Source organism: Gopherus flavomarginatus, chromosome 5, assembly GCF_025201925.1.
Source record: "Gopherus flavomarginatus isolate rGopFla2 chromosome 5, rGopFla2.mat.asm, whole genome shotgun sequence".
Taxonomy (NCBI): Eukaryota; Metazoa; Chordata; order Testudines; family Testudinidae; genus Gopherus; species Gopherus flavomarginatus.
Genome location: NC_066621.1, coordinates 157,231,588 through 157,245,626, shown reverse-complemented (window position 1 = coordinate 157,245,626; position 14,039 = coordinate 157,231,588). Strand labels below are relative to the sequence as shown.

The following is a 14,039-nucleotide window of genomic DNA, read 5'->3' as shown; positions in this document are numbered from 1 at the left end:
GACACATGAAATTATCTAAAGTACCACCATCAAAGTGACTGGAGGAACTGCTCTGACAGTAGCTCTTCAATAATGGCTTTTGTCTCAAATGTAAGAATACATCAGATACAGTACTATCCTTTAAATCTTTAAATTGTGAACTTACTGTACTAATTGCTTCAATAACTTCAGTGCAAAATGGTTCGAACACGCATCTTTTTTTTTTTTAATGCTAAGCTCCCTGAATCCTTGACTCTCGTGGGTGTCAGGTGGATGGGTCTGCATCCCTTCATTGCAGTAAAAGTAAATCGGGAGCTCAAGCCTCCTTATCATTCTGGCAGAGTACAGCATTATCTTCATCCAAACCAAAAATAGCATATGGGGAGAGGGGAACATCACTTCCTCTGCATCTCATCAAATTCAAATCCAGCATCCACTGGCTATATACAATTATCTATTTAGTGGGGGTGGGTGGAGGATAAGAATGGCTGAGCACAGAAAGCAATAAACTGAAAGTAACTTGCCAATTTCAGACAATTCTCCATCTTCCCATATTTTACTGTCTTTGAAGATTTGCTCCTAGTATCTTTTATTTTTAGTTTATTTTTTAATTACATGAAAAACTGACTTCACTGAGCTGCAGCACACACTAAGTAAAGAGGGAATTAGAGCTTAATATCTGTTGAGGTGTATCTAAATGGAGTACTATTAAAAGGAAAGGCTACAAATATAGCTGACCTGCCTGGGTGTTCAGAATGCACAGTGTTACATGCCTGCAGAAGTTCAAGTGTAATGCAAAGTAATTCTGCAGTGGCCCAGCTAAATCATTTCCAAGATTTAATTAATTATTGACATCGGGTTGGATTCTGCATTTCCACATTAGGATTTGTGCAGCGAGTGGAAAAGTATGGGTAAATTTGGACTGCTGCGTGTGGAGACTTAGCAATATGGCTGCCATTAACATTAATGAGAGAGAGCAGGAGGTGTAACTAGGTCCCTAAGAGCAGCACTCAACAGTTCCCTGCAACACAATACGTCTGTTAGTCTATAAAGTGCCACAGGACTCTTTGCTGCTCTTCTCAGACTGACAACAAAAAGCAGTATCATGATCCCAGCATTAAAAGTCTCTGTGTTCCACCTTTATAGGACTGCTCAGAGAGACCAATGACTGCACATGCTATTACGGGGAAGATGCTAAAGGAGGAGCAGTGTAGGGGCTTTAGATCTTTCTCGTCTGACACGCGTTATCGACAGCATTCCGTGCTATGCAAGCAGAGGATGGCGGCTCTGTAGTAAGCTAACCTACCTTCAGGCACCATCATTCTGCAGTCAGTCCAAAACAACACACACACAAGTGTCATGGCTCCATTTCTCATCATTCCAGGCCCATCTGTCTGGGCGATGTAGCCCAGCATTAGGGCTAGACTATCATAGCTTTCCCGTGAGTAGTATACTTGAGGTGGGGGGTGGGTGGGGAGAGGAATCGTTTGAACAGACTTTGATAAAAAAAGATTTCTTGCAATAGATCCCCCCACGCAAACATTAGGAGTAGAAATGGTGCCCTCCCATGGGTTGCTGAGAGCAGGTGCAGAGAGCTTGCTCTGCATTAGGGTGGCACCACTGTAGGGATTGTGCAGGGAAGTGGTATGCTCTCTCCCGACCAACTGGTTTTGAAGGCTCATTAATTTTCAGGCTGCAGGTCTCTTCCCCTGGCTGACTTCTCAAGCCCAGCTAGTAATCAGGGACAGCCTGATTCTTATTTTCTGCATGCAATGCTTTTTAAAAAACATTACAGCTATAGATAGAGATACACACCCACAAATGACAGGATACTTTAGCAGATACTTCAGACAGGAAAAAAAAAATCTTCTCCTTCCATAGCACCCTCTTGCTAAGAGTCCCTATGCCCATTACACAAAATATTGAAAATAACTCTCACAACACTTCTGCAAGGTAGGTTCATGACCATTATCTCCTCTTTCAGAAGGGGAAACTGAGACACAGGCAAGAACAGAATCCAGAACTTTTGACTCCAAGATTATTCACATGCATGTTGTAACATACACATACATCGGTGTGCACTACAAGAACTCCTGCTGTGAAAGCGTATGCCATTCACTGGTATCCTATTCACCTCGTCAGGAAACAATGGGAACATAATATCTGTTTGGGTTTCATTATTTTTATCCCCAAGTGTTTGCTCTAGAAATGTTCTCTTAAGACTCTGGCTACCTACCAAGATGACTTTTTGTCATTCTTTCCCTCTTCCTGAGCTTCCCCATCCAGAGAAATATTTGATGCATACAAAGGAAAAGTGTTAAGGCAAAAAACACACCGTCAGTCATCTTAAACTGAGGGGTGCAAGACATCTTTTCAGTTCAGGGTAAAATTGTGTGCGATGAATACATTGGCAACATACTGACCTGGCCTCCCCCAGGCTGTCAACTTAGAGAGAGAAAGGAAAAAGCAGCAGTAAAACACAGGCAAACAATAAACACTAGCATTTTTAATGCGCACACTCCATAGACTGAAAACCCAACAGCCCACATTGTATTTAACTCTTCCTACCTACAGGGGCTGGTTCTGAAAATAGATTCACAAGCAGAGACTTCAGTAGGTCTTCATGCAAGAGAAAGAATCTCTGTGTGTAATGTTGTTTTGCTAGAATAGGGCTCTTAATCCTGGCATGAAAGATACATTTCAACACCTACTGTTACCTATCCAACATTTGCCTCTTATACAGCATGCAATATATTCAATATACGCATTCACTAAATCCAGTCAGTGTTTTTAATTCTAAATTTCCAAATGATTTTGAAACACCTTTTGGCCAAGGTGTAACCTTTAAATCTGCCTTCTGTTATTTTGGGTGTGCATTCTGGCCTGGAATGCATAAATATGAGTGTTGTAAGAGGATTAAGTAAATATGATCTCAATGAAACAGTTAATGCACCTTTATAAAAATCTGGTAAATTGCCCTTTTGGAAAAATGAATAAAGCTCTGCTTTTTTATACCACAATGCTCGTTTTATAGCATAAGCTTCTTCCCTTATAAAGGGGGACCTCCTCCATGACCCAGGCAAATTTCTCAAGAGGAAAGTACAAAGGTTTCCTCCTGGAGGAGGAGGGAAAAGACTGGAGGTAGGTAATGAGGCACCTTCATGGAGAGGAGCTGCAGTTTATGATGAAATGGCACATGGATTTTGGAGAGCTAACAAAAGCTGGTTTCTGTCCATAATTTATAAGTTAGATTTTATGACACAGTGGAGAAGCGGGGGGCGGGGGAGAGTGTGAGATGATTCCACCCAGGGAGTGATACCTGCCAAAAAAGGGACCAGGGATCTTTACAATTTAACATCTGAGAGATCGGGAGACCCAGAGACCAGGGTTGGGATGCAGCCTGTATCTCAAGAAGCTTCGGGTAGAGGGAGAAAACTGTCTCCAGAAAATAGCTCTTCAGCACAAAGGCCATTGCCAGTATAGTAAGTACCTCAAACCTATAGCTGTATAGAAAGCAAGGAGTTCTCCTGAAATGGATGGCACCACGGAGACAACGGACACAGGCTAGGCGAGCGGTTCTGTGGAGATTGTTTGTCCGATCAAGACGGAGGCACAGAAGCGCGCTCTCTCTCCAAGGACATGTGAGAACATAACAGATACATTTTCTTTTTCTATGGGTTAAGATGAGGCAGCCTGTCCTGCATAATCTGCAGTGAGCTTAAAATCAGATGCAAGATGACTGACATTTAATTCTGTTTTGTTCAACTTTTCTCACGGCTTTAATTCTTCAAATAAACTCACTTTCCTAAGGGATCTTCTGTGTGTTTGGAAGGGTTAACCCAGCTGTTCTACTGCCGAGAAAAACTGGCACAGGGAGCCATACGCGTATGGCCCTACCAGGTGAAGAGTCTGGAAGGTCAAGACACCCACCCTTTTTTCGGTCTATAAGGGCCAAGGTGACAGGAGTCACCCTTGGGAAGGGTTTTTATAGATTCCAAGGCAGGAGGGACCAATGTGATCATCTAATTTGACTTCCTGTATTAACACAGGCCATAGAACTTCCCCAAAATAAATTCTAGAGCAGATTTTCAGGAAAAAAAATCCAATCTTGATTTAAATATCATTAGTTATGGAGGGAGAATTCACCACGATACCCAAGAATTTGTTCCAATGGTTAATTACTTTCACTGCTGAAAATTTACACCTTATTTCTAGTTTGAATTTGTCCAGCTTCAACTTCCAGCCACTGGATCGTGCTAGACCTTTCTCTGCTAGACTGAAGAGCCCATTATTAAATATCTGCTGCCCATGTAGATACTGAGGGACAGTAATCAAGTCACTCCTTAACTTTCTCTTTGGTAAACTAAATAGCTCGAACTCCCTGAGGTTATCACTATAAGGCAAGTTTTCTAATCCTTTAATCACTCCCATGGTTCCTCTCTGGACTATAATTTGTCAACATCCTTGAACTGTGGGCACCAGAACTGGACCCAGGGTTCCAGCAGTGGTCACACCAGTGCCAAATATAGAGGTAAAATAATCTCTCTGCTCTACTCCTAGGTGAGTTGCAATAGGTGAAAGTGGAGCCTGAGAGCCATGGGGGAGCTGAGAGACTGAGTGGGAACAGGAGGTACTGGTGGTCCAAATTTCACATAAAGATATATTTCAGTGTAGGACTTTATTCACCAGTGCTGCTGTATGTCTCCAAGACTCCACACACATCAACTAGTTGGTGGTGGTGCTTTCATAAGCTCAAAGGATGGTTTGTTGTAAGTTAAGAAAACAAGCATCAATATCAGTTGAGTTCCTGGGTCTTAAATGTCAGATACCTTTTACAATGGCCAACAATATTCGACAGGGGGAACAGGAAGGTGTGTGTGACGCGCTCATGTTTTATAAATTGAAGCCGTTTTTAGACTTCTGACATTTCAAAGCATTTATGTAAGACCTCTTTAAATGTGTATGCCCACATGTGCTTCTCATTTCAACCTAAAGAAATTAGTATGGTCAGGCAACATCTGTGCTTCCACGTAAATGAAAGAGGCCACTATGGTGCAATGCCAGAACCAGTCTGAGTTCTGTCGTCGTGCATCTCAATGCCGCTAGGTATTTACAGCAGTCTGTTGCTACAGTGTTAAAGCTGTTACTATACCTGCTCTGACCTAACAACCCTGCTTAGTCAGCAGGGGCTTCGCCTTTTGCTTCATCTGGCTTCCCAATATATTTGGAGTCCACAAACATCGAGATTCTTTTAAAGTTTAATAAGAATCCAAGATTGCTTGTTAAGAGGCTGCCCGGGGTTTGGCCTGGAATGAAAATAAGGATTCCATCAGCCCTAACCAATTATCTATCTTTTTAAAGCTCAAACACACGGGCATCACCCACAAAGAGGCCGCTGCTGCTATTTTTAGGCATGCCAGCCAAGCGTGAACGCTAAAAATAGGGTCTTGAATTGATACACTTTGCAAGGAAAGGTGTATCTGAAGGACTCCCTGAGAATGCTCTGATCGGGATTCAGAAATATTGTAGGCAGGTTTGAAATGAATGGAAATAAAGGCAGCCCTCTGGGGTAGACAAATATCTGCCAGACTGTATACGATGTAAACCACAGTTCTGTTCCCTTCAATCCACACAGGACTTAGATCCCTGGCTATCTATAGAACGATTGCTTAGTTTAACTCTTTAGAGGTGCTCTGTTCACATTCATATTTGCATGACACACATATTTCACATATCCTGGAGCAGAAGAAGAATAAACCAGCACACTCAGATCACACCCAGTTACAGATCAGAATAATAAGCAGGTTAATAACTTTAACAACACCTCAAAATATAATCAGGGATAACTGAAAATAATACCAAAGGAACACAAAGCCCATCCTCCATTTGTGGGGGTGCAGGAATAAGATGGATAGATACTTACCCCAATTTTGCCTATTTCCAAATACAGAGGCTATCCCACCCTTAGGCTCTGATCCTGCAGTGAGCTCTGTGTGGTTGAACCACCATGCTCAGGCAGAGCCCCACTGACTTAAGGGGGTCCCCCTAAAGGGGAGGGGGACTGCCCGCACAGAGGCAATTGCAGAGTTGGGACCATCAATAGCTGGCAAAAGTTCACACACACCACAAAATATCTTGCATAAAGCTTATTATTAACACCTTGCTGCCAGGAAACTCAGGCAAAAACCAAGCATGGTAATAAAAACCCTAAAGATAAAACATTTATCCTAATTGCGAGAATATTTCCCCCTTGTCCCTTCAGAGCAGAAATTGCCAACATTATGGAGCAGCAACTGTTTCTTCCCTCATTAAGGTTATAGCCAAGTTTACATAAACATCCCAATTTTGCTCTTCTTTCTACAACCCACAGGCATAGGAATCTCTGCCCCAGACCTGGTAAATTAGCTCTAAAACCAAGATAACATTTTCTATTGCATTTGAAATCATGTGGACACAGGGGTTCCTGAACTGTGATATCCTAAAGATAAAGGCGTCCACCAAATTCCAGAAAAATCTTTAACTTGCTTGACTATTTTGTACCAAACAACAAAACACAGAAAAGAGTTTTGTTTTAAAACCTAGTTTTGTGGCACTCTCCAGATCAGATCTAGTGCACAGGACTGATGATTAGGCAATTAAACTCAAACTATAAAAGTTATTAAGATTTTAAATAGCAACACTGAGATACCTCATTGGCTCAGACAAGTTTAAAATAAAACATTCGAGGATTTCAGGAGCACTCAGCTGTCTTTAGGGAAGTAATGAACTGATTTGCACAAGAGCTCAGCTGTCACGAATGCACCCAGGCCTTAAACTTGATTCCATAGATGGTTCTCTTGGCCTCCCGACACCCTTCAGCAGTCAGAATCAAAGAACTGGAAAGGACTTTGAGAGATCTAGTCCAGTCCCCTGCCCTCATGGCAGGACTAAGTATTATCTAGAACATCCCTGACAGGTGTTTGTCCAACCTGCTCTTAAAAATCCCCAATGATGGAGATTCCACAAGCCTCCTGGGCAATTTATTCCAGTGCTTAACCACTCTGACAGTTAGGAAGTTTTTCCTAATGTCCAATCTAAACCGCCCTTGCTGCAGTTTAAACCCATTGCTTCTTGTCCTGTCCTCAGAGGTTAAGAACAACAATTTTTCTCTCTCCTCTTTGTAACAACCTTTTATATATATGAAAACTGTTGTTATGTCCCCTCTCAGTCTTCTCTTCTCTAGACTAAACAAACCCAGTTTTTTTTCAATCTTTCCTCCTAGGTCATGTTTTCTAGACCTTTAATCATTTGTGTTGCTCTTCTCTAGACTCTCTCCAATTTGTCCACATGCATTTGTGAGCACTCGGCAGCTTGCGGTGGTCTAAAAACCTTGCCCCAACTCTCCCGCCCCTTTTTTTTCGTGGAGACACGCATCCCATGTAAGCCAATCACTAGGGAAGGCTCATCGGGGGAAAAGGAGGGTCCCCCACCTACTACAAAAGTGAAGTGCTCTTTGTGTTCTTACTCTCAGTTACAAAACACTCCCTATGTGTCTTCCCAAGCTCCATGCTGGAGAGCAGGACTTGGGAGACAATAAAAAATAATCTTCTAATCAAGCGGGGGAATGTCTCCCTTTATTCTTCGATACCCTCTCCCTATAGAATTCCTGCTTCCCGGGGTCCTAGCAGACACATGGGAGCAGATCAACAGGAGACAGGAGCTGGGGCGAATGAAGAATGCAGAGGGGAATTGGAGGAGGAGTGTATGAGGGACAGCAGAGCAGGGGCCATGGAGAAGAGGGGGCATGGAGGGTGCCAGCTGAGCGTGAAGGGTGGTGGAGAAGAGAACGACGGGGAAAGCAGAGCAGGAGTGAGGATTAATGGAAAGCTTATAACGGGCACATCAGGGGCCTCAAGAATCCCTCCCAGCCACAGAGCTGCCATTCAATTAATCTAAACAGGCTCCTGTGGGGCTGATCATTCTTTCAGAGTCATCAGGAATGAGCAAGTCTTGCTGAGGGTGAAGGGTGGGTTCTGAAGGGCCTCCCTGAATCTCAGAGGAATTGGCATGAAGACCTCTTTCAGCTTGTGGGCCCTGAGCAACCCAGACTCTTTCACTCCTACATCTGTAACCATGAGTCACCTTCTTAGTAATGGCAAAACTAGGATCTTTATTCTGACTTGGACCTGGAGTTGAAATTTCCATCAATCTGATGTGGAGTAACTTGTGGGATGGTCACTATTATTCCAATCAGTGTCCAAGTGCTAATGGACCCTTGAGCAGACTGGAATGTGGAAAAAAATGGGAATTTTTACTTTTCATCCAAATTTTGTTCCTATCAATATTTTCCAAGCAGCTGTGAGACACACCCCGCTAGCAATTTTACAGCAGAGACAAGCAACCAGCTACAAAACAAAATGTTCTTGCCCTTTCTTCAAGAAACCACTTGCTCGCTGTACAAATAAAGTGGCTTTTCAAACTTTAAGTTGTAAGCAGACAATTTCATTTAGCTCTTAGAAATATCCAAAGCAACCCGTAACCCACATTAAAATAGTGTGGCTCTGTCTCCCTCCAGTGGCTAGACTAAACAGAGGATTATGAGCCGTGCAAGTCAGGAAATGGTTTTGTTGGGGTGGGAGCACTTGCTCATGTAAAATTTCAATAAAAACTAAAATCCTTCTCCCCAGTTTTTGTCTGTGACATCTTTTGCTGGGAAAAAAAAAAAAAAAACAAGATTGTTTCTGGTTTTGGCCTGAAAGACTCTTTTTCAGTTGCTGAAAAAAAGCCTAAACGACACAAATGATTTCCCATTTTTTTAATTGAAAAACCAAATTTTTGACTGACCAACTTTATTTGAAAGTCTTCTACTGGCTCTGATCTGAAGGACCTGGCATTTTATAGCTTAAACAGAAGAGGCTCATAGATCCAAAGGTTCCAGGTTCAATACTTTGTGGAGGACCTAATCTAGGGCATTGCTACAAATACAATTTACAATGCAGCTAAAAAGGAGCAAAGAACTGAACACAGAAAGTTCTAACTGCTCAATGACTGTAAAGTATTTTAGGTACCTTAGCTGTGAAACTTCAGACTTTCATTATTTTGTTTTTCTTTAACATTTTCATTAGCTCTGAGTTTCCTGGGTTTTTTTTAATCTAGGTTCAATCCAGAATTTGCATTTTGAGCCCACCTCCACACTAGTCTGCACAGAAATATTTGACCATAAAATAGTTGTCAGAACACTGACTGGGTTGTCATGCCAAATCCTCTGGGACTTAATCATGGCCAAGACCTAAAGGTTATGACATGGTCAAGAAGCATGACAAATTCTCAAGCACAAGCAGTGGAATGAGCTGTAAATAGGGAGGAGAAACTGCTTTTGTAGTTGGTTTTCACACCTCAACTGCTAGAACAGGGCATCATCCTCCCTGATTGAACTGACCTTGTTATCTCTAGCCTGCTTCTTGCTTGCATATATATACCTGCCCCTGGAAATTTCCACTACATGCATCTGACAAAGTGGGTATTCACACACAAAAGCTCATGCTCCAAAACGTCTGTTAGTCTATAAGGTGCCACAGGATTCTTTGCTGCTTTTACAGATCCAGACTAACACGGCTCCCCCTCTGATACTAAACATTTCCAAAACAATAGCTCTCAGAGCACTAATTGTATGTTTAATGCAAGGCCAGGCTTTTATGTTACTTTTAATTAATGTGCCTAAAATTAAGAAATTAAGGAAATTCCAATTGATGGATATTGAAAAGAGACCTTAAGTCACCCTCATGATAATAAGATTCAAATATTTCCCTATGAGGTTTTCAGCAGCTAGCTACCTGTAGCTGAACTCAGTGATATATCCCTTAGGCCCTGGATATATGGAAGATTCTGGAGAAGCAGACTACGTATATAAGGGCATGTCTACACTAGGTTAGATGAACTTACCCCCACCACAATAATTGCTGTTATGGTTCGTGTGCACACTTCCCTCCCTCTGTCGGAGAAGCGCATCCTCACCATGAATGCTTACTCCAACTTCAGTGGGGCAGTGTGGGGGACTGAGAGCCTGAGCACGAACCTTCCTGATGGAAGCCCAATTGTCCCCTGGGATCCCCGCTCCCAGGAGCCTGGCTGCTCCCCCGGGCTCTTGGCTCCCTGTTGCAGCTGGGCTCCTGGCTGCAAGCTCTGTGCCCAGCGTGTGGCCTGCTCCCAGGGGTCTCAGTCAGCTGCTGGGCTCCCTGCGGGGAGCCAGGAGCCTTTGGGCAGCTACCAGGCTGCGCCTGCCCAGCTCCCCATTCCCAGCCAGGCTGTGCCTTCAGCTTCCAGCTCCCTGTGGGGAGCCCAGGGGTTGGTGCGAGGCTCCCGGGAGCCACCTGGACTCCAGGGGTAGAACTCCCTGCTGGGAGGCCCAGCTGCGGTGGGGAGTGGAGAGCCTGGGGGGAGCAGCCAGACTCCCAGCGGGGAGCTGAGAGCTGGGGCAGGCAGCCAGCCCGCAGTGGTGGGCAGTGCGGAGCCAGGAGCCTCCAGGAAGCACCACACTCCAAGAGGGGAGTGTGCAGCCTGGCTTGGAGCAGGGAGCGGGGGCAGAGGGGGGGCGAGACTGAACTGGAGCCCCCCCACCCCGGTAACAGCCCAGCTTTCTCATCAATTAGACTCATGAAATTGACAAGAATGAGCCAACAGTCAATGTAATTAACAGTGTCTACATGGACGCTGCGTAGCCCTAAGCACACCAACATCAAGGCCTGCGCCTCTCGTGGAGGTGGAATTATCACATCAGCGGGAGCAAGGCTGCAGAGTGAACACTAACGCTACGTTGACACCACCACTTACATCGACAAAACTTATGTTGCTCAAGGGTGTGAGGAAAAACCCAACAACCCCTCAGCAACGTAAGTTTCGCCAGCATAAGCGCTCACGTGCACTGCTGGTGGGAGAGCGTTTCCTGCCAATCATTGAGGTGGTTTTATGTTGTTGACGGAGGAGCTCTCTCTCATCAGCACAGAGCAGCTGCATGAGTGATTTTACAGCCACATGGCTGCATCGATACAGCTTTGCCGCTGTAAGCCTGCTAGAGTAGACACGGCCTACGTGTGTGCATGTACGGATGGTACTTAGCACATCAAGTAGAAGGTGTTAGATATAGTTCTTAAGCAAGGTTACCAACAATCATTTGGCCCACTGGACTCTGTAACAATCTGTAATAAATGAACAAATGATTAAAACGGTGTTTGTTGTAGCCATGTTGGTCTCAGGATATTAGAGTGACAAAGTGGGTGAGATCCAGTAAAAGATATGTCTTCACCCATCCTGTCTCTCTATTTATTAAAACACCTGTTAATCCTTTAGGAACAATTTATAAATTCACCATTGATATAGTGTGACTAATCTGGTGAATTAAACAAGGCACATCAGTAAACCAAGTGAATAAAAGAGTGAGCCGGGAATCTCTTTAGGGAAGGAAAACACAGTTTACTCACATTTTAAAAACTGATAACTAACCTAACAGCAGGGACAACTGGTCTTCTAAACCAGCAAACTATCCTACCCTACGTCAAAAAGCAACAGGGTACTTTTATTGCTGATGAAATCTGTTCATGAGACTCACACTTCTTGAAATCTTATAGCGGCCCATCAGCTTACTTTTTAGAGGGTTCAGTAAAAGAAAAACAAAACTGTCACTAATTTGGAACTCTGCTGTCCTTTTAAAAACCATCTTTGAGACAGTGCCTCTTACATCATAGGATCCTCCAAATGTTCACTGCAAGGACCTTCTTCTTTGAAGTAGTAAAAAGAAAAGCCTTTGATCCTGTTTTCTTTACCCTGCGGGCTGTGTAAATGTATGTGCATTAGGCACTCAAAACTCCCCACTGTGCTATCGGCAGGTACAGCCATACTGAGTATATACACAAATGCAGGGGAAAAGTTCATGAGAAATCTAGTGGGAAATGCTCTATCCAGTAATGAGAAGGGACTATATTTCAGTTCTGTGAATAGTTTTGTCTTTGTAGCTGGGACATGCACAGGTCAGAACCGGATTTGCTTTTCTGTTAGCCCAATTAATTGATTTTACTGCAAGCTCCCAGTGTGAGGAAATGGTCAATTTCATTGCCCATTCATTGCCTTTGTTCCATGGTTCTGGCGAAGGGCTTCGGAGACCTGACCCCTGGCTGCTTTGTCAAACAATGTACCAAGTTCTGCTGGGCACTCACTTTCCATGAGCGTGTGTGTTATGTAGGAAATACAGTACTACTGCTCACCTGCAAAACTTACATACACCATTTGGGGGAGAGTTTCAAAGGTACAAATGGACACCTGACTCCCTTTTATAGCGTTGCAAGTTTTCCCCTAAAGTCTCAGACAACTTCCTTTGCCTCTAGGCTCATTTTGTGCGGATAGCAAGAGGTTTGGGCCTTTATTGGTGTTTGAGGTTTATTAATTTTTGCTCACTTCACTTGACTAAGCACAATAACTATTTCTGGATACAGTTTGTATAAACAATTGTATTATCCACAACACTTCATGGGGCTGTATTATGCAGCAGGATTCATAGAACGAAGGCTCATCAAGGTCTCAACATTTTTTAATTATGCATTCGACATGGAATACACAGAGGTGCCCTGAGAAGGGCACCATTAATTATCAACAGTGGAATCTGGAATACTGCACTTGCTGCAGGCAACTGTTGATGTATCCGGGGCAATCCCTGAATGTGTGGAGAACACAGAAGCATTGGTAATTGGGGAGTAGTGACTGCATCCACTCAGAGCATATCCTGATCACACTGATCTCAAGGGCAAAACTTCCCTTTCCAAGGAGCTCCATTAGGTCCTAACTAATAAATGTGTCTCGTCATAATACTATTAACTTTTTTCAACGCAAGAGTCTGAACTTGCAACCCCTGCTCATGTGAACAGCCCCTTGAACGTCAATGGGAATTTTCACAGGAGTTAAGATTACTTGCAGGAGTAAAGGCTGCAGAATTGGACCCAGAGTGTTCTCTCTAAACTACATTGCAAGAGTTTGCATGTTTGTACTTTGTCTGGGGCTCCCCACTTCCTTAGTATTCCTTGGCCCCCTTCACACAATGCCAGACAGTTGAGCAGGTAAATGGAAACTGCGAGCTGTTTACTTACAGTACACATCCACTCGGATTGATTTTATAGCTGGGGAACCCAAACCATTCTCCGCCTTGCAGTAGTAGCGGCCTCCTTGGTGTCGCTGGATATTTGCAATCCTCAGAGTTTCATTGAAGACACTCGAGTCTTGGAATCTGTCAGAGGCACTTCCTGCTGTTTTCGTCCACCTGATCTGAGCAAGCATCGAAAAAGATTGTTACTTTAGGTTGGCTGTTTGTAAACATGAATGCAGTGCAGCTGCAGAGATTCCTCTACAAACCTGAGAGCAGCATGGATCCTGTGGCTATGAGAAATCAAAGAATACCAAGAGTGAGGTCCTGGAACTAGTCTCTGTTAGCAATAGCTGATTACTCTAGTTGGAAATACCTTGTAAAGAAATCTATCCTGCTGGTGGGGGCTATATGGGATGACACAACCACCAACAGTAACACATCTGCTTAAATAGCTGCAGAAAAACCCTCCATGAGCAGAATTAAGCAGAGCACATCAGGTCTAGTTCTGTGCTGTTCTTTTCAATATTTTATATTGAATTTATTTTTGTATTGTTCTACCTAGGTTTATATATACAAATATTTCAATGTGCCAAAGCACTAGTTATAATAGATACATTTTCTCAGATTTTGAGCCCCTGGAGCTCCCATTGAAGTCAAATTAATGAAAATCAGACCACAAATGTCTATTTGGAAACATAACAGAAGCTTTCAGATGCTTTTCAATAGCCATATCATAAACAGTGTCTTACAATTTCAGGCAGCTGTCTATACCTGGGGGAAGGGGAGGAGTTAAAATAGTTATTTGGCTTTTTTTAAAAAAAATTGTCTGTTCCATAATTAGAACTTCTCCTACATCAATAATTATTTTCTAAAAATGTGCAAACTTTTCAAAGTGAACACTTCTGTTAAACTGTCAACACAGTTGGGATGCCTATAACACTCTATTACGAAC

General features: G+C 43.3%; 1 protein-coding gene across 2 annotated transcripts in view; it reads right to left on the bottom strand.

The window, feature by feature from the left end:
• Positions 1-14,039, bottom strand: part of MDGA2 (MAM domain containing glycosylphosphatidylinositol anchor 2) — a 661,668-nt gene that overhangs the window by 348,076 nt on the left and 299,553 nt on the right. For both annotated transcript variants that reach the window (XM_050954596.1, XM_050954598.1), the window contains exon 3: positions 13,092-13,266. In XM_050954596.1, coding sequence (XP_050810553.1) covers positions 13,092-13,266 — 175 coding nt within the window. The remainder of the gene's footprint in view (positions 1-13,091; positions 13,267-14,039) is intronic.